At 35.4% G+C, this 25778-nt stretch overlaps 3 protein-coding genes across 8 annotated transcripts; all 3 read right to left on the reverse strand.

Moving 5' to 3' along the window:
* Positions 1–54: 54 nt before the first annotated feature.
* LOC116016567 (ubiquitin carboxyl-terminal hydrolase 8) lies at positions 55–10335 on the reverse strand. 4 transcript variants are annotated; one of them, XM_031256895.1, is made up of 13 exons: positions 10063–10335; positions 9081–9329; positions 8370–8511; positions 6074–6133; positions 5890–5994; positions 5132–5428; positions 4843–4983; positions 4493–4663; positions 3981–4238; positions 3716–3864; positions 1873–2424; positions 1043–1316; positions 55–641 (listed from the first exon to the last, which is right to left on the reverse strand). In XM_031256895.1, exons 1-13 carry the CDS (start codon positions 10158–10160, stop codon positions 489–491), a joined length of 2649 nt encoding a protein of 882 aa, XP_031112755.1. In that variant the 5' UTR covers positions 10161–10335; the 3' UTR covers positions 55–488. The 4 variants fall into 4 exon arrangements, with proteins under 4 accessions (XP_031112755.1, XP_031112758.1, XP_031112757.1 ...); XM_031256896.1 differs by lacking the exon at positions 55–641 and adding an exon at positions 1471–1522 and having other exon boundaries at positions 1180–1316; XM_031256898.1 differs by lacking the exons at positions 8370–8511; positions 9081–9329; positions 10063–10335 and adding exons at positions 7652–7740; positions 7809–8363.
* A 3395-nt stretch (positions 10336–13730) lies between these two features.
* LOC116014994 (basic-leucine zipper transcription factor A) lies at positions 13731–18409 on the reverse strand. 2 transcript variants are annotated; one of them, XM_031254974.1, is made up of 4 exons: positions 18394–18409; positions 17979–18194; positions 15708–15955; positions 13731–14412 (listed from the first exon to the last, which is right to left on the reverse strand). In XM_031254974.1, exons 2-4 carry the CDS (start codon positions 18172–18174, stop codon positions 14059–14061), a joined length of 798 nt encoding a protein of 265 aa, XP_031110834.1. In that variant the 5' UTR covers positions 18175–18194; positions 18394–18409; the 3' UTR covers positions 13731–14058. The 2 variants fall into 2 exon arrangements, with proteins under 2 accessions (XP_031110834.1, XP_031110833.1); XM_031254973.1 differs by lacking the exon at positions 18394–18409 and having other exon boundaries at positions 17979–18297.
* A 961-nt stretch (positions 18410–19370) lies between these two features.
* LOC116014993 (outer envelope protein 61) lies at positions 19371–24752 on the reverse strand. 2 transcript variants are annotated; one of them, XM_031254971.1, is made up of 12 exons: positions 24584–24752; positions 24203–24335; positions 23733–23963; positions 23429–23485; positions 23207–23335; positions 22979–23056; positions 22811–22881; positions 22537–22586; positions 22163–22376; positions 21179–21746; positions 20731–20874; positions 19758–19904 (listed from the first exon to the last, which is right to left on the reverse strand). In XM_031254971.1, exons 2-12 carry the CDS (start codon positions 24296–24298, stop codon positions 19758–19760), a joined length of 1785 nt encoding a protein of 594 aa, XP_031110831.1. In that variant the 5' UTR covers positions 24299–24335; positions 24584–24752. The 2 variants fall into 2 exon arrangements, with proteins under 2 accessions (XP_031110832.1, XP_031110831.1); XM_031254972.1 differs by having other exon boundaries at positions 19371–19904; positions 24203–24750.
* Positions 24753–25778: the final 1026 nt, after the last annotated feature.

A 25778-nucleotide genomic window follows, 5' to 3' on the forward strand; every position in this document is an offset into this window, starting at 1 on the left:
AGGAAGAACAATGGAAAATCTAAAACTTCTAATAATAGCGCGCAGTACACCCACTTTCACCAAAGATTTGATAGAAACTTTAAAACAGTCATGATGAGAGGAATGCACAACATTCCAGAAATAATGTTGTAATTAGTACAATTGCTATAAAGAATTTTAGAGAATATTTTACATGTGCACTATGCAATCTATTTCAAGCTACCCTTAGCTTCTTCTTTCCTGTTAGGTAATCAACCAAAAAACTTGGGTCTTGTATCACAAAAATTTTGTTATAGATGTAAGACTTTTGCCGCGTCGTATGAACCCTTTCGCCTCATCATCGGTCATTCCCTACTCTCGAGTATTATCCGTTATCCTTATCACCACACTAACATTTCCGCGATGACCCCAAAATTGCCAACTATGCGCCACCAAAGAACAACACAACAGTAGCACTGATGTGATTCTCTACAAGACTTGCGGATAAATGTGAAGCCTTGTTCGGTACCCTAGCACCTAATGATGGTTTTGTTCATCTCTTCTATATGGTTCTCTTCAACTCTTCTATAGAACAGAACATAGGCAGCTGAGGTTTTTATCTTCTCTACGTTGACGGGTGAAACATGGCTGTCGTCAAAGTCATACCATTGTTCCCCACCTTGCTATACCAAAAGGAAAACAAAAGATTAACAGAAAGATACTAAGAGCACTAGAAATGAAAGTATAAATGCAAACATTATACAGAGAGTTCGATATTGTGTCCAAGTATTGGCCTAATCAGGATATGATTATTTTCAAAGTACTAGAGATTGAAGCCTTGAACGTATTGGAAAAATTCCTATTTCTTTTCGCCTGGGGGGATCAGTCAAGGATGCTATCTGTTATAATCTTAATGGCACTCAAACTTTACCAGAGCATGAGTAAACTAAATTCCTATTTCTTTTCGCCTGGGGGGATCAGTCAAGGATGCTATCTGTTATAATCTTAATGGCACTCAAACTTTACCAGAGCATGAGGAAAGAGTAAACTAAATTGAATTATTACATACTACATAATAACTTACGCGAACAAATGCAGTGTAGTGTCCTCCTCCCATGCTTCCATAATGATTACTAATTGCATAAAGCATATAGCGGCAAGAAGATTGTCCATCTTGGTGGGCAATATATGAAGACAATTCAAGATCATGGATGGGGAAATCAACAAATGTCTCTAACTTGTTCTTCAGAAAACGGTTATATGAGAATCTCTTCATATGAATGACCATAATCTCCGGCAACCTCCACAGATCCAACTTCTTAGTAGCTTGGCGATGCTCTTTGCAACCAGGACAGTACCTTACGCAATACAACAGAAAACACATTAAAAAGATTTTGTAGGACAATTCTACTAACACACACAAATGTCTAATAATCCCAGAACATTTCATTAAGCCAATAAAAGCATGTTGATTAAAAAGAATCATTTGCAAAATCAGACTGAAGAAACTACCTTCAAAGATTCTGGAAAGACAACAAAGATCTGTGTGCAAGCTACAACTTAACTGGGGATAGCAGAAGAGAACTTTTCAGTTATAACAAATCAAGACATGAAAACCTTTCCATCCAGCAAAGTTGTTCTTAGTGAAAAAGAAATCAACTTAGTTGCAAAGTAAATTCATTTAATAGTTCAAATTTGATGTTTAAAAACTCAACTTTGAAGTGCTATATAGTGTTCTAAGGATAACAAGTTTTTGCAGGGTTCGGATTATAAAATAGGTAGTATAACATCAAAAGGAGGAAATTAAATCCTTTCAAGAAAATATCTACCCATTCTAAGATGTGTCATACATTAACGGTAGCACAGTAGGCAACACTTCAAACAAAAATTGTGAAAACTAACTTGTATGCTTACCACATGTCTTCTGGTCCTAGAGGCTCCTCCTTCAAAAATGCCTCAAGACATTTATAAAAAGAGACAGACTCTTGAGGCCTTTTTGTGAAAAAGCCAGACTTGAAAACTTCTGGTAATGAGCTAAAAGCACTTCTATTGTATTGTTCAAGCATTTTATCTGGCCAGCACACGAGCACATTAAGCCGTTCAGGCATGTCTGAGAACTTTAGTGGCTCATTCATTACAATCGCAGAGTTGGAGAGCATTCCTTTTTCATCAGTTAAAAGAAACTCAAAATCACTGTCCAATTTTGCATCAATATTTTCAGCATCAGTATTTTCTGAGAGACCAACCAATCTAGGACTAGTGGCTTCCATTTCAGCAAGTACTTCAGTAGCACCATTTTCAACTTTATCACTTTTCCCAACAAAATCTTCATTGTGAACTATGAATGGAAGAAGTAATCTTAAATACAAGTTGCGGAGATCGCATCCATTTTCAACTCTACAACTTGCAACAAATGGAATACCAAACATCTTCCAACCTGGCGTGAGCTTCCCAGAAATATAATGCCTGAGAAATACAAAGATGAGAAAAATTATATCATTTGACAAGAAGCCAAGAGGCATAAAGTGAACTATTTCAACCCAAGAAAGCTCACAAGAATTTGCAAAGGATCCTCATAAGAATGAAGGAAAAATTATTACACAGCTAATAGCAGATACAAGCATGAAGTTACAAATAAAGACGTATAGATAACTAGCAAGCCATTCCACATTAAAGAGAATGTCTCCATTTCGAATTAACAGGTCCCTGCTTAACTAGAAAGTTGAAAACATTTAGATAGGATATCATCCTTCAACATTAGAACTGAATGTGAGGAAGTGCCAACATCAAAATCTCAAAGTCTCTTTCTCTACATGTTTTCAATCGGTAACATCTCCTTAAATCCTCATTATTTCTATTGATTGTCAGCAAATGATAGTTTTCCATCTCAACTGCATTCTGCCACTAATGTGCATAGGTTACATGCTTCTTTGTGCATAACCTCTTAATGAAACCAAGGAGTAGTATGAAAAGAGAGTAGGGTAAAAGTGTAAAACAGGTGAACATTGGAGAAGGGTACTTCTGCAAGATCAGAGAGATATAACATTTATTTGAATTGATTCTTAGCAACAAGAAAACATGTTTCCCTGTGGGTGGGTAGAGACTGTAAGCTTGGGTGACTAATATCTCAAGCTATCTAACCTTGTCTTTTACAACTCATATTCCACATCTCCAGCTTCCATCACCAAGAACTCATATTTCTAGACTTCTTTTCTACTTTTTTGCATTTTTGTCTCCTTTCCCTTCTCTGCATATTTTTCTACCCTCTCACATCTTGTTATTGCCTTGTGAAACAGTTTGACATGGCTTTCATTGCTGCAAAACATCTGGTTTGCTACCATTTTCTCCCTTTTTTAGGGGTGGGGGAGGGTAGGTCTCAGCATATCTCTAATTTTGTTTTTGTTTTTTACAAAATAAAGGCAAAAAAGGCGTGCACTGACATCCAAGAGACCAAGACCTCTCCTTATGCTTCCAAGCAATGCTGAAATAATCTCCCAACAAGGCTCGAAGAGCATGAATGTCCTTGGTCTCACTGCACCAAGGGCACACCAACAGCCTCCAATCTAAAGAATATCTATTTGCAAACAGCTTTGCCATTTAATCCATCCTGGATTAAGCACTGGGAGCAAATACAACCAGCAGAGCTCACAGAGTAATGAAAATATGGTTTAAAGACTAACGTCATCCCCAAAAAAACAAAACAAAACGAAACAAAAACCAGAAAACATTGTCTATCAAGAGGCAAGTGAGAGCTTACTCCTCAGTCTGCTGATGAGTAAACACAACCAAGGGGTCTTCTCCGCTGCTCTTCAGCAAACGATAAGCAACAAGTCGATCACCATCTCTGATTAAGGATAATGAATCAGCTGATCCCCCAAGATACCGTATGATACGACTATTGTAAACCTGTTGATATTAGATGGTCTATGAGCTCAAAATAACATAAACTCTCACAAATTATAACAAGGGAAAAACTTATTAAGGTAATTATTAGTTGCAAAGGAAATGGTGTAGTATAATACCTCAGCCACCAAAAAGGTCTCATCAGCCCCCAAGGAGCATGCAGTGCTCAAACTGCTAATAAGATCACTATATTTCCCATCCTTGGGAACATTAACTGTAACAACAGAAAGCTGGATATCACCATAACTTTTCATAACTGATATAGTCATGGACCGCATCGATGTTGATGGTAGGGGTAGTGATAGATACATGAAGGGATCAAAAGTGATGGAGACCTTCCTGCAAACAGGACAGACTAATTTCGAGCGATATTGACCCTGCAGGAATGTTCATGATGTTTCAATGAACAAGACTGAAAATAAGCTATCAAGATTATAAAAAATAAATAAATAAAAACAGCAGCAGCAGCAAAATACTCATTATGAAAATTGACAACAGTTGTTTGGGCTTACAAACCCTTAACTTGGGTGGGGATAGGAACTATTTTACTTCAAAATATTTATTCTGGCATGTGCTAAGGCATTAGTAGAAAAAGAAGAAATGCCTACAAACCATTTTGGATGTTTCTCACCTGGCATACGTCAACTATAATGGAATCATTACGAGCCCTATGATTCTTCCAATATTCATCTGCTACTTCTTCATCTGGACGACCATCTCCATCCTTAGCTTCAACATATGGTTTGCACTTCACACGGTTCAAATCTTCATGGAGTCCATCCAACAGGAAAGCAAGGAGCTCCTGTGGAGAAAAATACAATTCTTATCCTCTACATGGTTTATAAATACAAATTTACAATTGTTAACGTACATGCACACATTGAGACATAAAACACATGCATGAATATATGTACACAACACAATATTGTTAAAATTTTGACAGAAGTTTAAATCCTGCAAGAAGAAATGACCAACACTAACCTGAGAATCATGTTGACTAAAACCACTGAATTGAGGAGCAAAATGAGAGAGCTTTAATTTGAATGTTCTTGGTGCCACAGGAGTTGCTCCAGGAGCCCATAATTGCTTCAAAAGATCTCCAAATGCTGATGCAATCTCACCCTGCATAGTGGTTGGTAGAGAAACCATTTAAATTAGCTTATGGGAATGTTTTATGTGTGGGAGGAGTGAACATAGAGGGTTAGGGCAAAGAGAGAGAGAAAAATAAAGAATAAGAGATGGTATTAGGTCAATTCATATTGCCACATACATTCATACCCAAGGGGTTGTCATAATTTATTTCCGATTTGTAATCTCCAAGAAAGTAATCAACAAGCTTTGGTGTGTGTGCAAGACATTGGACAGCACTGTTCATGAAACAGGTGTTCCCTAGGTTTTGCAATCCAGTCAAGCCCAATGTGCCAGTTTCACATGGACTTCGTATGAGACTAGCACTACCATTCATCAGATACGAAGTTCCATTAGAATATTGCACACCAATTTCATTTTTCTTTGCTCTGTTTCTGACAGAATCAGATAAGCCATAGACTTGCAACTCAAGGAGCATCTGTTAAATGACAAATATTAAGCATAAGATATTTGTCTAGATCATAATAAGCCAAAAGGCATCACATAAAACTGGGTGTACAGACCAAGCAAATCCCTATTGGAATAATAAGCCACAATCAAGAAATAAAACTACTCAAAGAAAATTTTAAAATATAAAAGAAAGGAGAATCTATAGAAAAGTTTATAATGGGTCCAGTAACAATTTAACCATTTTCCAGAACAGAACAAGATGTAAGGTACCTTCATGCATCCAGGACTCTGTTCACATTTTTAGATTAACAAAGTAAACACTTAAGCACATTCAATTAAGTTAATAAATAAATAAAAGCACTTGACATTGTGTGACAATTAAAATTCAGGACATTGTACTTTCGTGCATTCCAAAATTAAAATTGAATGACAAATGAGCATAACAATTAACGATTCTGGACATTGCATAAAAAAATAATAACCACACACATCTTGCTCCAACTGTCTTGGAGAGTCCTTTAGGTCTTTGTCATTTGACTGATTTGAGATTGAGAAAAAAGAGGCAGTCTGGCCAGAAAAATCCCATATCCGGATCTGTGGAAGAAGAAAGAATCCATCAAAAGAAAAAACTAAGATATCATGTCAAGTGATAGAATCCCATCAAGGCACTTACCGGATCTGTCTCAAAGATGAAAATCTTACAGGCTCTTTTATAGGACTCCACTGCATTATCCTAAAAAACAAATGAAAAATGGAACTTAATATAGCAAGAAAACCATGAAGGAAGTTGTAAATCATATGATAGAAAGGAGCACTGTGAAAATAATGTCTTTAAATCAAATTATTAAATGACAAAAAAAAAATTGAGGAAACATTTTAAACTAAATTGGTTTAAACATTGGGATAAAAAAGTTTATTGCAGGAATGTTGAGGGCATGACTTTGGATGGTAATATGCTGTTACTGAAAACGAGACATGAAAGAAATAGCAAAGTAGTGCATTTTAGGAAAGTGGAAACCATATAGAGAAGGCTCAAAATAGAAACCATGACATTCTAATTGAATGGATGAACATCACTAACAATTTTAAAGTTTTTATTGAAGTGATAGCATTATCAGTCATTCACTTGATCAAATAGAAAACTACTCATAAGAATCTGAAATCCAAAACAGATGGCATAAAATAGAAGTTTCAAAATCACCAGATTGAAACTGCATTGAAGACTGTAAAAGTTAGTCTTTGCTAATATATGTACAAGAAGCCAAAGAACCAACATGACTCAAGTATTTTTGTCTCTTACATTTCAAGTGTATTTTAAATACTAGAAAGCATGATAAGTATATATTTCTTCTTCTGATGGATATAGAGCCATTGACAGTTATTAGTCCATGGATAACACAGAGAACCAAAGTGCAGTCATGACTCATGAAAGGTACAGACACAGCCCAACAGCAGCAATAAGTCTGTTTTTGTAACTCAATAAGTGACATCAAAAGCCATCTGAATCATCGTAGGAGAAAAGGGATTTCAATATCAAACCTCAAGCATCACTGCTTGATATGATAAATGGAAACTATAGGGCATATTTTCATTTCCTATTTTATATCACTGAATTCACCTTAATATGGAAACAAGATAGCAACCTCAAATATCCATCTGTCACTCCCCTCCAATTACCTCACTATTCATTGTGGATGAGTTTTGATGGTCCATTCTCTATTGCTTAGCTACCTATCTAACACCTTTCAGATTGACATACAGGACTTAGAAGCAATTTAAGTATTTTTCCACTTCTTATCTCATTGTCTCCTACAAGTAACTGAGAAAGTTGTTCTCTCCTGACTGGTAAAATTTTTAGGCAATATGGAACTCAGTTCACAAGTCTTCCTTTATTATTCATTTGCAACAAACTTTTGGTGGAGACTGTTTGGAATACTTGTTGGCCTAGTAGAAAATTAGAGATTTACCCCCATTTCAATGATTTATCTATGACAAAGTTTTGGAATTTGGCCATTCTGAGGGAGGAAAAATTTGTGTGCATGTGGCATGCCAAGACTTCTTTGGTATCCCCAGTTAGAGACTTAGAACAACATTTAAGGATATTTAAACACCAAGTTGGTATAGGATAGTCTATATGGTGCAAAGCTCAAGAAATTTCATGGCCACTGATATTCATTTGACAAAGCAATTAGAATGCATTATTTTGCATGCATTTAATAATGTAATTTGAAAAGCAAGAATTTTGTCCCACCCTGGGCTTCCAGCACATTATTCACTGCAACAAATTAGTTATGAACATCAACCTTTGAGTCATTGCATCCAATTCCTCCATGTTCCTTCCTATGAAACTTCAAGGATGTCAAGCACCTTGCCATAACAAGATGCCTTGAATTGAAAGAACCACCAACCTTATGCTTTTTCAGTACTTGAGATAATCTACGGAAGGATTTCACACAATTGTATTGAACAGTGTCATATTGACAACCCCTCAACTTTGCTCCAGTGTTCATCCCCAACAATAAAACCTAATGATATCAATATCTGCAATGCCTCTAGGGGTATGGATATCTCAAATGGTTCAAATGATGAATATTAGTAAAAGTACAGTTCAGTTTACTAACACAAAGACGTGATACAAATAAATTGCAAAACAAACAAAGTGGCGATGATGTGAAACCTATCATGGTTTATCTTGCAAGTAAATACATAGTGTGAAAAAGTAGTGCTCTGTATTAGATCTGGCTATTTGTCCTGTAATGAGCTGTAAATTCAAAATTCACATATAGCATTACTAGGCAATACTGACATGTATCTATCGGATTTTATTACAATATTCCATAGAGAACTGAAGTTAGACAAGGAGGAACTGAAAACATGAAGATCATTTTATTCTTGTACTCAAAGCATTATGTAAGTGTGTAACTCATGGAAACCAGAGATGGAATAAGACTAGATAAGTGAGTGGCAACCTTTTTGCTTATCCTAACTCCCAAGGAGTTGCCTTCTTGCAAACCAGAAAGTCTCAACTGTAAGGGATAAACATCTGTCATATCATCATCTGAGGTTGAAAAGCTTTTGCTATTCTTTGCTGGAGTTTTAGAACCACTGTGCCTACATACAGGTCAGAATGATGTAATACAAGGTCAAATAACTAGAATCTAGAGATAGTTTCAGAAGCATAGCACTTTCTAGAAAATAAATATCTCAGAACTTGCACCCAAAGTGCAGATGTCTCATTTTAAAGATATGTAAAACAGCAGAATGGAAACTTGAAATCAGGTTACCATCCCACAGTTAAAGGTGCCCTTTCTCTTCACTATAAGAGATCTCCTGGAAGAAACTAAAACTTCTTTAGGGTCAGCAAAATTAAATTTGTTTTAGAGGTTGGGTCCAGTTCCTTTCCCTATTGTTTGGATCTTATGAGTAATATCACCACCGATGTACCTACTTCAAGTTGCCAATTAAGGGTCTGCCAAATCACAGGTTGGGGAGGGGTGGTGGAGTGCTTGTTGAAAACAGAAGAAAACAATAATGTTGGTAACAAAGGTAACTCATGCACAATGGGCATCAGATCAAATTCTATCCACCAACAGCAGAAAGATGCTAATGCAAATATAAGAAAAAAGAATACACAAAGATGAATTTCAGGGGTAACAACGAAGATGCCCCAAGATACTAACCACTTGAGTGCCTGAATCCACATGTCACCGGGGACCAAGGCAAAATCACGACCTGATACCCCAACTTCGCCATTGTCACAGGTCTGCAGTGAAGGATCATCCTCCTTCCTTAAATTAAAAGCAACATCTGAACTGAAAATATTGTTTATTATCTTCATTGGCCCTCCATAAGATGGACCAGGTGAGGCTGTGTACAAAGTCCCCTTCTTCCCATCTGCTGATGCTGTGTCTTGTGCCTCTTTCCACCACCTACAATGCACAAACTGTCAAGCTGTGGCATTTGAGAGAATTTAATTCTAACACTTCATGATCATTGCTTCCTTGGAGAACCAGACGGATATGAAAATTGTACTAAGAGTAGTATGAGAAAGATGCTCTTTTGCTCCTTCACAACTCTACCTACAAGCCATACTAGAGATGAATGCACACAGATACCCCTACTCCCTATATATGTATTTCTCAGAACAAAAATCGGTATCAGAACAATATTCCAACAACAACAGACATCAATCACATCATCGACTAGATTGTCACACAAGCACAAAAGCACATCCCTAAGAAAATCCACATGTTCCATTATTTATACTACTTTTTAAAGAGATAACAACATAAATCTAATCAATTCCATGGAAGATACCGACGGAAACCAATACCTAATGTTCGAATTCACAGCGACACACACGAGGAAAAGAAAATGATGTCTCAGAACTAGCCACATTTCGATTAAACAATAAATCAACCACACAGATCAAAGAGAAAAGTAATTTTCAATTCAAAAATCCAAAGACAAGTCAGATTCCATTCTGGTAAATTCAATCTGGCAAACATTTCAAATCAAACGAAGAATATAAATAAGATCACCATTTTCTTATTTATCAATCGTTTCTATTCACAATGTGTTTTGGTTTTCCTAATTGCGAAGAGCAGCTGGAATGCAGATGTTGAATGAGGAATGTGCCGAAGAGAATAGAAATGGAGGTACCTGAAAGGAACGAAGTAGACTTGCTGGTCATCATTCCCATTTGATTCGGTTTGCTGTTGCTGGGTTTGTTCCTCGGAATCCTCGGATGGGTTATCCATTCCTCTGAGATGTAGAGGGAGAAAGATCCGAGTTGTAGAGAGAGAAAGGGAGTTCAGAAATGGCGGAAGAGATTTGCAGCAGAAAAAGTTGCAGACCAGTTTGCTGCCCAGGGAGACAGACAGACAGAGAGAGAGAGGGGAGAGAGAAGAGAGAGAGAGGCGGATTTGCAGAGAAACAAGAGGAGCCTTTGTCTTAACAAACATGAAATTACCATTATAGCATAGCATATGTGCATAATTACATTTCTTTCAATTATTTTTTTTTTAAATATATTTAAACTAAATATAAAAATAATAATATGTTTCATCGAACTAACTCAGTTAGTTCGACTGATTATTTTAAAATATTGTTTCAGTAGTATTGAAAGACCATGACCAAAGTAATGAAGATTGAATATGAACATCTTGTTACAGGTGATAAAAAATAAGAATTATGAAGAACTTAATGTATCAAAAAATAATAATATGTTCTTAATTTTTCTTAATTTTTGTGTTTGGCAGTGTTGTCCTCCTCATTTTATTATAGAAGTACGAGAAGCTGACACAAACACATACAACCGAATTTTCTAGAGAGATAATTTTGAATGGAAAATATGCTATTTACATCAACAAACAATATGGTTGTTAAAAAAAAGTTCATATTGACCCACCAAATTTTGGGTCATTGGAAATATAATTTTTAAAAATCAAGAAAGGACACGGTAATTAAGGCAAATTATACTGTGCACCACGGTGCACATAGCAATGTGCACCACGTACCTAAACTACGTCATTTTGAGCATTGTAAATTAATCGTCCGTTTTTATTAATTGTATTTATGTTAATATTCTGTGTATTCCAGGCAATCATTCTGTGTATTCTAGGCAACCGTTATGTGTATTCATGTTAGTAACACATGTTGTGATTTCATGTTAGTAACACATGTTGTGATGTGTTTGTGCATTCGAATGTTTAGGAGGATGAGTTCTGTGTATTTTGTGTAAATATTATGTGTATTCATGTTATTAACACAAGTTGTGATGTGTTTGTGCATTCAAATGTTAGAAGGATGAGTTCGGTGTATTTTGCGTCAATATTCTGTGTATTATGGGCAAACATTCTGTGTATTATAGGCAAATGTTCTGTGTATTCTATATAATGATTATGTGTATTATAGATAATGAATTCTCTGGAGTCATTCGCGTCCACTAACATATGTGTATTTTGTGTCAATATTCTGTGTATTCTAGGCAAACATTCTGTGTATTATAGGCAAACGTTCTGTGTATTATAGATAATGATTATGTGTATTATAGATAATGAATTCCCTGAGTTATTCGCGTCCGCGTCTACTAACACCAAAAACGACGTCGTTTTATGTACGTGGTGCACATTGCTATGTGCACCGTGGTGCAGGGTATAACGATTGGGTAATTAAAGGGTCAGAATCTTTTTCACAATTAAGTGGGAATCCGTAAAATTAATTCAATTGTTCTATATTTTTTTTTTAGTACTATTGACCCTGTTATAATATAATATCGGTTCATAACTACTTTCTTAAAGTACTGAAGCACAAAGAGTCAACAAAGGTTCGAACTCACTCCTTTCACGTAGGAGTATAAACCGGGTATCACTAGACCACAAAGTCTTTTGCCGAGTTTAGTGATTTATTTGGAGGTTAGTTGAGTTTAATGGCCTAATTGCTTGTTCTCAAATAGTACGATGACTTATTGGTAGTTTATATTATATTATATATATATATTAATAATGAAATGTGTGATTTACAAATTACAATGTAATTGGTTCCATATTTTTTTTATAAAGCTTTGATATATTTTATTTTTAGTCATATCCAGCAATTATTATTTTTTATATATTAATAACGAAATGTGTGATTATAATGTGTTTTCTATTTATCAAAATAATTATGTTTCATGTTTTTTATAAAGTTTTGATGTATTTTATTTTTGGTCAATATCCAACAATATTTATAGTTATGTTTTCTAAGTATTTGATTTTTTTCAAACTATCTCTTTTATTTTAATTAATACCATAATAGATTAAATTTGATATGTATATCATTGTTTATTCTTAAACTTAATTGACACTCAAACACAGAGCCACAGGTGGAGTACAAATATGAAAAAGTGTTTTCATTTTCTTTCAGGGGGAGAAATGATTCTCCTTTTTGAGTGGTGAGATAAAATAAAATAATTAAGACACAACTAGAAAAAAAAAATCAAAAAAGAAAAAAAAATTAAGACAGTACGAAAGACACGACAGATCAGATGGGATCAGAAATTCAGAAGGGCATTGCTGACTTGTTGTTTCATGGCCTTTTTTTCTTTTTTTCTTTTTTTCTTTTTTTCTTTTTATTTTTTTAATTATGGCGATTGTTATTAAATGATTATATAAAAGAAATTGATTTTTTTTTGTGAAGATATAAAAGAAATTGATAAATGATAATGTAGCATTACACACAAATCCACGAAAGTTTATACTTCTATTTGACTATATTATTAAATTTGGATATTGTTAATTGTAATTGTTTCAAATTCTGTTTACATCAATTTGTGTTTTAGGTGACGTTTGACTTACAATGAAATTATAAATAATTTTAAAAACTTTTCATCCTTGAATTAAGAAATACTTTGTACTCCGTAGTATTTTTCGCCTAACTTTTCTAACTCAACCTTCATAGAACATAGATACGGAAAACCATTTTATAGACATTTCAAAAACAAAAAGTTGCAACAAGTATAATTGACGAATGAAAAGTAGTAGGAAAAATTATATTTTTCGTCTTTAAGTTATCAGTTTATCTTAAGATTTGTATTACTTGTTGGGCGCACTCACTTTTCATCCTTAAGTTATAACTTGTGTCGCAAATTTCGTCCTTTAATTTTTCAAACAGGTTGTGTTCACTTCTCATCCTTAAGTTATAACTAACATTTTAAATTTCATCATAATGTTTTGTTAGAAAAATGACGAAATTTGCAGTCTCAATTATAGTTTAGCGACGAAAAATGAGCACTACCAATTAACAAGTAGAGATAATCCTACAATTACCATATAACTTATGGACGAACCGTGTAATTTTCCCAAAGTATTATTGTTCTATAATTTAGAAATGAAAAATATCATTTTTCCTAATAAAAATTATAACAGTGTTATCAAACACAATCACACAACATAAATTTGTTTTAAAAATGAAATAATGCGAGAATAGGAGAATTGATTGAAGTTAGACGTAAGTGTTTTTGTACGAAACATAGTTTGTTACAAGTAAAGGAAAAATGTGATTTTAGTATTTTACCAAAGTGTGGTAGCTTTTAAGACATTTGCAAAAGTATGTGTAGAAGAGTGATTGCACCAAAATCATAACAATTTGCTAAATCAAAGTATATTAGCATATATGAGTAGCTGAGTTAGTTTTTGTGTGGTAAATTATGAGTAAGGACACAGAAGAGTTTCATCCTCTTGTGAGGATCGATGGCTTACCCCTCCACAATTCTATTGAGCAGGGATGTGAGATTCTTGAGGCGAGGGATTTCATACATACAGTGTATATTTTCTAACAAATACAGAGTATTACTGTTGGGACGAAGAATTAGTCTTTTGGTTATCGGTTGGAGAGATACCTTTGGGCAATCTCAGCCCACGCCCCGACGCATTTAAGATGCCAGTCCTAGATTCCTATTTAGTATTTACTTACACCAAAAGCAAAAAGCAAGCTGAAATCACATGGGGGAGAATTGAAGAGCAAGAAGCTCTAAACCATGGAAACTACTTAAAAAGGTCAAGGTCCACTCCATGACAGTCTGGGAAAGAAAAATACATGACTGGAGTATGATTCACTATAAGCATTTTTTTAAGGGGCATAATGGACAAAATTTCAGGCACTGCCAACACAGATACATCAGTAGTACCGCGACCCGGGGTCGTAACCACGGCCCCCGGGGTATTGAGCTCTAGGTTCGTACCCTTGATCTCTTCCGCTTCCAACAAACCGGTTTCGGTCTCTGTATGAATCATAATTATTGGCATTATAGGCTCGTTGTCGCTCTCCAGGCAGGGGAGGTGGTGCAGCATATCCACGAGGATCAATAGGGCCTCCTGCATTAGTGTTTGGATGGTTATCCAATGCAACCTGTTGGTACTGCTGTCGCCTGGCATGGGATTCCCGTCGAAGAACATCCTCTCTGCGACTGGCATGCCGGGCTCTTAGGGCTACTAGCTGTTCTTGGTACTGAGCATTGATTGCATTTATTCGCTGAAAATAATCATTAACAAATAAGGTTGGCTAACAAGTAACAAACAAGATTGGTCTAGTGTTCCAGGTTGAATTCTATCATTCAGGTCAAGCTAAACCACCCCTACCCCACGCCACACACACACACACAAACAAACGAATAAACAAACAAAATAAAATAAAAAAAAAAAAAACAAAAAACAAAAACAAAAACAAAAACGATTTAGCATAATACTTGTCAAGTATAACACAGAAGCAAGTCTATTTTGACACTTCCATAACACAAACCCTCTTTTGTTAAGTTTCTCAGTTTCTGAACAGTATGATATCTAATCTTTATCCTTCAATTAAGGCAGATGCATTTCTCTTTCCACCCCAAAAACAATTAAGTTGTAACCATAATGATAATTCCCTATATCATATAAGTATATAATCATTTAATATTATGGGTGAAAACAGACTACTACTACTTCTAATCATTTAGGGTGTGTTTGGTTGGTGGGTTTAGGCATAAGGAATGTGTATGAAAGTGATTGTTTGTGTTTGGTTGATAGGTTTTGTGAATGCTACTATGGGTTTGGAATAACTCATTAATGACAAAACCCATACCCTTATTAAATAAGGGTTTCATCTCTCTTCCTCTTTTCTTCCTTAACTATTAATAATCATTCCCATTCCACCCAATTACCAAACATGTTAAATACTTTCACCAAAACCCATTACCATTACCAAGTATTTGATACCCATTCCGATTCCGATTCCCATGTGCGAACCAAACGCACCCTTAATCTTATGCATGAATATTGAATTCTCAACTAAACAAAGTACAAACTACTACTAAGCTTCGTTCTTTTTTCTTTCTTTCTTTTTTTAATGAAATAATAAGCTGTTTACTTCCAGGAAAAGGAGGTAATATATAGTCATTACTTTTTTTCTTTTTTTGCTCTTGAGGAGACATAAGAAAACCTAATAATAAAAAGAAAGGAGTGTATGAAGAGAGGTTAGTTAGTCTGTCTTTTGGGAAAAAAAGTGTGGCAAAGCAACCAAAAGATATCTCCAGGAAGTGGAAGAGAGACACTAGAGATCTGATTGAAAGTGGAAATGAGAACATGGAATCCAAAAAAAGAAAAACAAAGAGAGAGAGAGAGAGAAGGGGATGAAACTAGAAACACTGAATGAGCCTCATTGAGATGTATGGGAAGTAGGAAGGAAGGAGGGGGGATCTTATTTATCAATTTTGGTATATAATGACATTTGCAGGTGTATATGATGATGTACAAAAGCAGAACTTAAGCCAGAGTTTGAGCCAAACCAACCTCCCTATGCCTGGCATTTTCAGCATCCTCTGCGTCATTTTGTTCCTTGCTCAGCTTCATGATGTCATCAAGGAACTTCTGTTCAAGGCCCTCCAGAGACTGTGGCATGGGATTATCTTCATAACCAATATCCATATCTTCTTCAACTGGCTGAGATCTGAGATCTTTGCCACCTTGGTTCTCTAATGGCATCCTAGGATCTGTCCTCTGGCCCTGATAATAGGATCTTGATGCTTCGGCTCCCTGACCTATAAAAAAGTCACAGTATAACATGAGTGGCCAGGCAGGCAGCCATTATTAAAAGAACTTAGAATCTCCAATCTTATTGATTGAGCATAGACTTCAAATAATGATATAATATTACCATGCTTGGAAACGATGAGACTACTAAACACAAAATAATTGGAACCCATGGTAGACAAACACTTATATCCAATGAAAGACGTTGGCAAGCTCTTATTTAACACAAAGATTCAGAGCATACATCAATTAAAGTTGAAGAAAACACAAAATAGGACTGCATGATCCATTGCAAGGGTAGATAAACTTAGTTTACAATGAAAGTAGAACCTAACACAAACTTCAAGTATACATTAAGTTCAAACACATACCACTAGTTATAACTTTGGATTACAAGAGTTGAATAGTGAGGATTATTATCATCAGCTTCCATGCAAGTAGTTATTTATCTGCAGGCTGCAGCATAAACTGGATGTTGTTGACAATTTAGTAATCGATATGCTTCAAATTAATAATTTCCAATATTCCATCATCTTCTAAGGACTAATTACATACCATCTTTCAGAAGTTAGACTGCTAATAAGAGAAAACTTGAAACAATATTCATCTAGTTACAACTTTAATGTACTGCATAAGAAACAGCTTAAAAAGCTTTCTAATCTCATCACCCAAAAAAAATAAATAAATAAATAAATTTTTAGCAGTATTAATAACCAACGTAAAGTGGAAACATACATATAAATGAGTCTTATTTGTAAGTACTGCAAGTGGTTGTGGTGCTTTATGCCTTTATCACTAGTAGTGTGTTAAGGAAGCTATAAATGAATGCCCTTAGAAATTACAGGGTAATAACTTTTCCATTTTCAAAAATGCATTTAGTTGAGAAATTAAAATAAATGAAAGCACATATAACATTATGACATTTGATTATGCAATAGGTTTTCGCTTGTTGTAACTTGTGAAAGAAATAAAACAATCAAGCACAAAATTTGGCAGTTGAAGCATAAAGCCATGAACCAAAACATTATCCGTGATACATTACTAGTTCCATTGATTCTTATCAAAAAAGGTAAATAGCATCACTCATGAAATGGTATTCTACATGGAAATATAGAGGTTTATCACATGCTGGTGCGTTGATTCTAGGCTTCCACAGAAAAGCGTAGCACTTCAATTGGACCTTAGATATATAGTTTAGATGCCATGTGCAATATGTAATGGCATTATGGGCAGAGGTGCAAGGAGCAATATAAGATACTTGTGAAGTCCTGTTCTTAAATAGCCGGGTACAAGTCGAAAGCATGCATACTTCCTTCATAACTCCGCCTCATGCAATCTGGTTGGGGCAATAAATTCTATTTCTTCATTCAGCTTTCTTTAAAGCTAAATTGGTCATGACTCATGACTGCTTGTATAAACATATCATTTTTTAACCTCTATTCCACTAAGTGTCAGTTATAACCTTCTCCCAATTATCTCCTATTATTACCACGATCTTGCTACTAATATAAACACTAAACATCATGTGTTTCATCAAGGATACTAGTGCTTTTTGCAGCCTACTTCATATTATCTACAATATATGAAATCTTTTTCCTTTATAAAAAGGATAAATCTATTCGCATCAACAAGAAGGCATAAATTTATTAAAAATAAAAATAAAAAATTGTGAGCAACAAGTTCAGTTTTAGTGCCTTCTTTATTTGGATTTTCATAAACAAGACTGGCAATATGCACAACTTTCTTTCATCATGTTTTCTCTTAATCACATTATTCCAACCACTTGAATAGCTAAAGCTTGGTTTAATACATCCAAATTCCAAAGCATTAGGTTTAATTCAAATTTTTAACCACAATTCTATACTCATTCAATCCAAGGTTTGGCTTCTTTCTAGTGGCGAAGTGCTCGAATTGAAGTAATTGCACATTAACCGAGAATTCCGAGCTAAAAAACATTAAAGTACCACTGTCTACTCTAAGAATTTCACATAACCGGAAAAAAAATTCGAGAAAATAGAAATGAAAACTTGCCTTCAGAGAACATGTGGGGAGACATAGCGTTGGTGGGCAGTTTAGGGCTCTCTCGTTCCCATCTCCATTGCTGCTGCTGCTGCTGATGTTGTTGTTCTTCAGACCTGCCGTGTTGGGGGTGATGTTGAATCTGGGAATATGCGTTATTGGCGGTGGAATCTCCGGCGCCGCCGTAATGCCCCCCTCCCCGTCTCATCCTCCACACAAGCCTATGCACTTCAACACAAATCTCGTCACCGATGGATAGATATAAAATACTGCTGCGAACTATGCTCCACTTGGAGCCTTGCTACGAGAAGAGGGTTCCAAATGTTATGTTATTCTCAGTTTTTTGTTGTATGGTTAAATACTCAAATTAGTGGGCTTTTTGCAGATTATTACAAGTAATTTTATATTAGAACGGTTCGATCCTTACATTAAGTATGGAGCAGTCTTAAATCTTCTCCCACTCAAAGAAGTGTATGCAGTTCAACGAAAGAATTAGTCACTGTATTCGACGGTGAAAACTTTAAGTACACTAAAAAACAAGTAATTTTATATGTGCCTCATTATTAAATTGTCACGTCTTTGATTTATAAACATAAAAAATGGACTATAATTTCTTTTTTTCCTACTAAATTTTAGATAGTGGAAAAAAATTTACTCTATGATAGTTTATTTATGATTTTTCTAAAAGTATTATTATCCACAATTTTGATGTTTATAAATGTTGAATATGTAATAAATTTTGTATTTATGATTTTTCTAAGTATTATTATCCTTTACTACTTAAAAGTTGTATTGTATTAATATTGTTTACTGAATTTATTAAAAATAGATAGATAATTTTATCTAAGGATACATATAATTATATAAATATAAACTTGTCAATAATAACATATAAAATGTTAATAGATATCATGAAAATTTTTAAAATACTTTAAGAGATTGTAATTCAACAATGAATTACTCCGTACTATTTTACTCTTTTATTATTATATTATTATACAAATACATTTTAGTATTTATTTACTTCTTGTCTTCTCTTTCAATCCTCAATAATTCTATATATATGCCTAAACAATGTAATTTAAATCTCACAATTACAACCCCTCCCCAAATTCCCTCATTCCAACCAAACGCTTGCAAAAGTTATAATATAATGTTATCTCAATTGTTATATATACGTCAATTTAGTCAAGTACTCACATTCTCCTTTACTGCATGAATTGTACCAATTTTGTGGTGTGCACAAAGTGAGAATCTACTTCCATCAACATATCCCCCACTGATTTGGTGGGGGTGGGGAAAGAATAAGGACTGAGACAGTAAAAACTATTTCTGCAATATTAGGTGTTATAACAAGAAACTCAGCTATGCGTATAACCGACTGGACTAACCAAAAACCAAATGTTAAGATTCAAAGGGGGTTGGGATTTTAGTACACTGGTGCGTTTAAAACTAATACATTCAATAATGAAGTAAAATGTCTACAATAGTAAGGTTATTTTCTACAATATCCATAACAAAGAATAAAACAATTTCATTGAGTCACAGAAGCTACATCAACCAAAAACACAAGACATTAACAATATGCAGTCTCCAATGCCTCATTTAACACATTCCAGAAATACTGAATTACTGACTGAGATCATTTCAGGTGCCTTCAAAATTCCAACCTAGCCTCTGCCAAGACTCACAAGGTGATGATGCACAACAAAGACGGCCTTAACAAGCCAATTATGTGAGCCTGATGACTGGCACTTCTGCCAGTCTTCGGATTATTGTAGCATGTCAAAACTAATGGCCTATGAAGCCCAGCCAGTGGAGGAGGATGGCCAAGAGCAACATAAGTATTGCCAAGATCATACCAGGCTTTCCCAAAAGCCAATTTTTTGTCTTTTTGGCACCCTCTACTCCTCTTTGAATTCTATCTACCCATTTCATCTGCAATTTTAGACAAATAAATACACTAGGAACGTGGAAGTATCACAGTAACCACTTATAAAAGATATACTGCTATGTGAATTATGAGGAAAAAACTAGGCTAGAAAGATATATTGCTATGTGAATTATGAGGAAAAAACTAGGCTAGAAACGAGGGGTGTCAAAGTGGGCCAAAGCCCGCGGGCCAGCCCTAAACCGCCCCGTGGTGGGCAGTTAAGGCCTAAAAGGCTTTAAAAATTTGCCTGTGAAAATGCGGGTCACGGGCTTGGCCCGCACGGGTTGGCAGGCTACGCAGGCCAGCCCACGGGCTTTCTATATATATATATATATATAAACCATTAAAAAATAGTTTTTAAAGAACTTTTTGAAGTTGGCCCGCAGGGCCTGCCAGCGCACATGAAGGTGGGTTAGGTTTGAAAAATATTAGCCCGCAGGCTTCACGGGTCCGCCCGCAAAAATTTCAACCCACGGTGGGACGGGCCAGCCCGCATTGACACTACTAGACACAAGGAATGTGCAGTCTGAAAGAAACATCCCCATAATACTAAAGGAGTCCAAGGCAAGGCAAGGCAAGAATGAGCATTCATCAGGGTGCATATGACAGCACGAGAAAATGTATCTCCTATCTACATATAATTATAACCTAGTGGAACCTAGGAGTAATTCATTGATGAAAATGTATTACTGTTGTTCTTAAATAAGAATGATAAAAGGCACGTGATTAATTAACATAACTTTTACTAAATATCTTAGGCCAAGAAAGAAATCAGAGGAATAAGAAAAGGGAGACTTCCAATATGATCATATCAGTTTAGCAAGAAAGTACCATTCTTTCCAAGTCATCTGGTGATAAAGATGACATGGCCTGCTGAGCTTTTTCTGCATCCTCCTGAGAAAGATTAAGTCCAAATTGTTTGCTCATGTTAGCCATCATTTCTGGGCTCATGTTTTTAACCATGGAGGAGAACATCTGCGAAATTTTCAAAAAACAGAATGTCAGATGCTTTAACACAAGCTGCTGTCTGCCCAGTGACAGTAGTTTGTTATGTAACAACATTTGAAAATAAACAAGCAAAAGACAAACCAATGGAGAATGAATTGGTGAGGGTAAAGGAGAATATAAATAAAAGGATTTTAACCTATATAGTTGTTTCACTCAATACTTTGAAAAAAGATACAAAAGTACACTCATTGCAAAGTAAAAAAGAGATGGTAAAATAAATGAAATTAGAAGCTCTGCATAAGAATGGATTCAAGCAATTCATGCTACATACCTCCCGCATAGCTGGATCATTCATTTGGTTTCTCATTTGTTCTTGCAGATCAGCAGTTGAGCTTGATAAACCAGAGTTAGAACCATTTCTAGAATTTAAAAGTCCCTGGGATGAGCTACTAGTACCGATATCTTCCACTTTGAAATTTTCACGATTCTCTTGAGCTCTCGACTGTTCATTAGAATTGGATACTGAAGCAGCTGTTGCAGGATTCTTTTCTTTGAAAGAGGATGCCATTTGAAACATCTTTTGGAGATCATCAGGAGACATCTTACCCATAATATCAGTTGCCATTTTCATCATATCAGGACTCATATTTGGAGGCACTGGACCAGGACCAGGACCAAAGCTATCACTAGTTGAGTTTGATGAACCTCTCTTTGTAAATGGGGTTTCTCCTTGGAATGTGGAAGCCATTTGAACCATTCTTTGAAGTTCTTCTGGGGACATCTTGCCAATAATATTGGATGCAGTCTTCACCATATCAGGAGGTATGCCTTCAGCATTTGAACCGCTAAGGGCAGCCAAAGTCGCCGGATCAGCACGAGAAACAAAATTTTGGAAGGATCTATTGTCATACACCAGAAGGAAAAAGACAATGAGGATTAAGCAAGTTGAAGGCTTAGGGCTAAATGCAAGGAAGACAGCAAGAAATACACACACTTTTAGAAAGAGAAGAGGAAAACCCAAAGGTAAAAAGGGGATAAGGAATTCCAAAATGAAAAATAAATGATCTGACCTTTTTTTTTGAAGACTGATATGACCTTATTAAATTTCATTTCTTCACTCATATAACCAATAAAACCATAGCAAAAGCAAAATAATTAAGATGAATAATCGCTAGTAATGAAGTTAGCTCTAGATAAATTCAATATGTTCATAAATATGTGCTGGATGGAATATGAAAATTGCAACCACATTGTGAATTAGCCAATTGGATTGTTTATGAACTAGTAAATAAACTATCTTATAGCGAGAGTAAACCTGATTGATTCAGGATCATCTTTTAAAGCTTGCAAGCACTCAGAACTAGATGAAGGAGGTCCGCCATGTATTGCTTTTTCATGCAAATGCTCTGAACTAGAGGCCTCTTGTTTTGTTCCTTGTGGTTGTAACATAAAACTTTCAGCAGTTGAATTTTCAGGTTTTTTAGATGACACAATTGGCTCCTCTTCAGTTATTTCTTCAATGACTAATTCTGTTAAGTAAAGACAAATAATCACTTTCCACAAGTTTAGAAAATAGCAGTTTCAGACAAACATAAGATTGAGTGCTTGATTCAAGGCAATAAAAGAGACATATAGACCATATTGTTCAATAGCAATATTATGCATGTCTTATATGTAGGAAGTGCATACTTCTTGAAGCATGCCCACTGCCTTGTTTTGCCAACCGTTCTTTAACATCCCTGCAACAGTTTTTAAAAAATGCATACTTAAACCTTGATGTGTAAAGGTTGCTTCAAAAAAAATGTAAGAATAGCCCAAAACTTGATGCAACAATTTTTTTTTGGAAGGGATCAGAAAGGAATAGGGATAGGATGGAATAATGCCATAAATATACATAACAAATATGGAAAAAAAAAAAAAAAAAAAAAAGTTTCTCTGCAGTATCCACAATGAACTGCAATACCTTAGGACATTTTCGATAGTTTCATCATCAGGTGAAACTTCATGTGCCTTAGCCAAGTCAGACACTGCATCCTGACATATAACCAAAAATTAATAAGAATTTGTCAATATGTTAAAAGTGAAAAAGACAAAATGCACTAATGAACACAAAACCTCAGTAAACACTCACTTCTAGATGTCCCAGTTCTTTATAAGCTTGACCCCTCCGGTAAAGAGCTTTAATATTGTTTGCATCATATTCCAAAACCTGCACATTGTAATCAAGGGTGCAATCCATCTCTTACAAATAAAGAAACTATATCCACATTAAGGAGCTTTTCAACTAAAAAGAACACATGAATGAAAAAAACATCACCAAATACACAGGTGCATGAAGGGGAGATGTAATTAGTCATACCTCAGTGCCTTCCCTTATGCAGTCATCATACTGTCCAGTCTTTAAGAAACATGACATCAAATTCAAAGAACATGCCATTAACAAATTTCTGCCTTTCGAGGCAGGAATGTCCTTCAAGTTTTTCTTTGCCTGAGAATAACAAGATAAAGAACATGAAAATTTGCTCAAGCCTACATTAACATGTGCAAGCAAGGAAACTGAAATGCATATCTTTTGACTTACAAGCAAATATTTCTGTGAGGCATCAGTGAACTTTCCCTGGTTGTGAAGATCATTCCCCTGCAATTGTAGACATGAATTCATTAATACTGGGCAATGCAAACATGAAATATTCATAGCATACTCAAAGACACAGTGAAAGCATGGTTAACAAGGAATCAGTTTTTAAAATCAACCAAAGTTGGTAAAAAAATATCTGGACTGATAATGCTAGATTTAAATCAGAAGATGCTCATAGAATTGGCAATTACAGAGTGGAAAGATGTTATTCACAACTATCAAACTCATTACCAGGTGGACAAACTACCTGTTTCTTAAGCATCTCAGCTGCATTTAGTTCATAATTAATCTGTGCATCTAGACGGGATCGCATGGCAGCTAATTCTTCAGGTGATGCATTAGCCATCTTCTCACCAATCTCGGCCATTTCCTCTGGCCGGGTATGCTTCAACTGTTCTGCAGCATTCCTCAGGTCCTCCGGCCTCAAATTTTTCATGCTTTCGGAAGCCATTCTAATCAACTCAGGATTAGACATCATCTGCAGAATCGACGATCAGGTTCAAATGGTCAATCAAAGCAACCGCAAATTGCATCTAGGCGCATTACGAGAACACGGCACAATATTCAACGTAGGTATGAGTATATATAACCTTAATCACCCAAATCAACCAATAACCTAAACAAACCCTATGCTAATTCAGTAAATACACACATAAATAACAATATCCATAAGAACAACATAAAATTTGGGGAAAAGTGCAGGCAGAAACGGGGAACCTGCTGCTGAATCCGAGCCAACTCAGCGGGCGACATACGACTCATCTGCTCTTGAGCGATTCTGAACATCTCCGGATCCATCATCCCGTTCATCATTTTTCAGAATATCGAATTTCTCTACCACAATTCGTTACTATTATCACAGAGATAACACAATAATGAAACACGCCAAACAAAAAATAGGTAATTCTATTCGCCGAATTTATCAAATATCAAAAGGGTTATGTAATCGAATCTGCGTTTCAGAAAGAACGAGACGAAGAAAATATGTTCGGGTATTGTAACCGATCTTGCGGGGGATGATGATCCGTTGTAGATAGAGGAATGAGGAAATGGAAATTTAGCGATAAAATAGTAGTCGTAATTGGTTGGACCGCCTACCAGAAACGAAGAGAAAAATGGAGATTTTCGAATATGCTTAGCTTCGTGGAAACACGCCGCTGGGTGTGGGTGGTGATCTTTTCTGGCATTCAACTTTAATGCACGCAGGTAGGTAAAAGATTGGAAATAGTGTGATACGAATTACGATTTACGAAGGTGTGTCCAATATGGAGCAAAACCACAATTGTGGTGGTAAAAGAATCAAATGTATTCTTGGTGAGAACGTAATTGGCAATTCATAATTTAGATAAGTATAAGATGTCCATCCTAACCATAAAAATAAATAAATTAATATAATCAGTACAAGTTATGAGTGTGACTTTTGGACATGTTTAATGAAGTAAACATTATATAAAATAAATAAAGAAATATATTAAATTACGGAGTACGAATTTCATAGTAATGCATGATAAATTTTACATGAATGCGCAATAACTACTCTAATTTTGAGACTAATACATGAACGCACCATGCGTTCGTGTAATAATTATTTTACATTCATGTAGTAGTTTCAGTGCACACATGTAGTAAATGCAATGCATGTATTTAAGTGCGAACTAGTTTTCCCGTGCGAATCTTCGAACTAAAGAAATGTGCCATAACTACTACATAAATACACAACAACTATTCTAGCTCCGCACCGCACCTACTACAAGAATGCACGGAAAATACTACACGAATGCACCGTATTTGTTTTGCATTCATGTAGCATTTATGGTATTGTGCATTCATGTAAAAATTAAGGTGCATTCCTTTAGAAGTGCACCGTATTGCTATACATTCATGTAGTTCATTTTGAAGTGCACCGTATTGTTGTGCATTCATGTAAAATTTACAGTGCATTTCTTTAGTAGTGTACTGTATTGTTGTGCATTGATATAGTATTTTTTTTTTGAATACTACTAATTCTATTACAATGCAGTATTGTCAAGAGTCAGTATCGACTCCACTGAGACTCCAACCCACCACCTCCCGTATAAAGGGAATGGTTTGATACCACTGGACCACAAGGTCCTTGGTAAATTCATGATTTTCTTAAGAAGGCTGATTCTCATTTGAAGTGTATATATATATAATATAGAGTTTATTACCAAAATGGTCCATCGACTATTTTGAAATTACCAATTTGGTTCTCGACAATTTTTCGTGCACAATTAAGTCCCTCGACTTTGAAAATTTTAACCAATTTGGTCCT

Source organism: Ipomoea triloba, chromosome 4 (genome assembly GCF_003576645.1).
Source record: "Ipomoea triloba cultivar NCNSP0323 chromosome 4, ASM357664v1".
In the NCBI taxonomy this organism is placed as follows: Eukaryota; Viridiplantae; Streptophyta; class Magnoliopsida; order Solanales; family Convolvulaceae; genus Ipomoea; species Ipomoea triloba.

Bases quoted from the DNA above. Each gene is read 5' to 3' on its own strand.
- LOC116016567 (XM_031256895.1), bottom strand. From the start codon at position 10,160: ATGGATAACCCATCCGAGGATTCCGAGGAACAAACCCAGCAACAGCAA. The intron at 6,134-8,369 runs GTTGCCACTCAC...TTTGTTTTTTAG, and splicing joins GAGTTAGGATAAGCAAAAAG to GATAATGCAGTGGAGTCCTA. The intron at 4,664-4,842 runs GTTAGTGTTGGT...TTTTCTCCACAG, and splicing joins TTAGTCAACATGATTCTCAG to GAGCTCCTTGCTTTCCTGTT.
- LOC116014994 (XM_031254974.1), bottom strand. From the start codon at position 18,174: ATGAGACGGGGAGGGGGGCATTACGGCGGCGCCGGAGATTCCACCGCC. The intron at 15,956-17,978 runs GCAAGTTTTCAT...ACTTTTTTATAG, and splicing joins TCCCCACATGTTCTCTGAAG to GTCAGGGAGCCGAAGCATCA. The intron at 14,413-15,707 runs GTTGGTTTGGCT...GATTATTTTCAG, and splicing joins AAAATGCCAGGCATAGGGAG to CGAATAAATGCAATCAATGC.
- LOC116014993 (XM_031254972.1), bottom strand. From the start codon at position 24,298: ATGATGAACGGGATGATGGATCCGGAGATGTTCAGAATCGCTCAAGAG. The intron at 23,964-24,202 runs GTTCCCCGTTTC...TCGATTCTGCAG, and splicing joins TGGCTCGGATTCAGCAGCAG to ATGATGTCTAATCCTGAGTT. The intron at 20,875-21,178 runs GTATGTAGCATG...AAAATTTCGCAG, and splicing joins ATGATCCAGCTATGCGGGAG to ATGTTCTCCTCCATGGTTAA.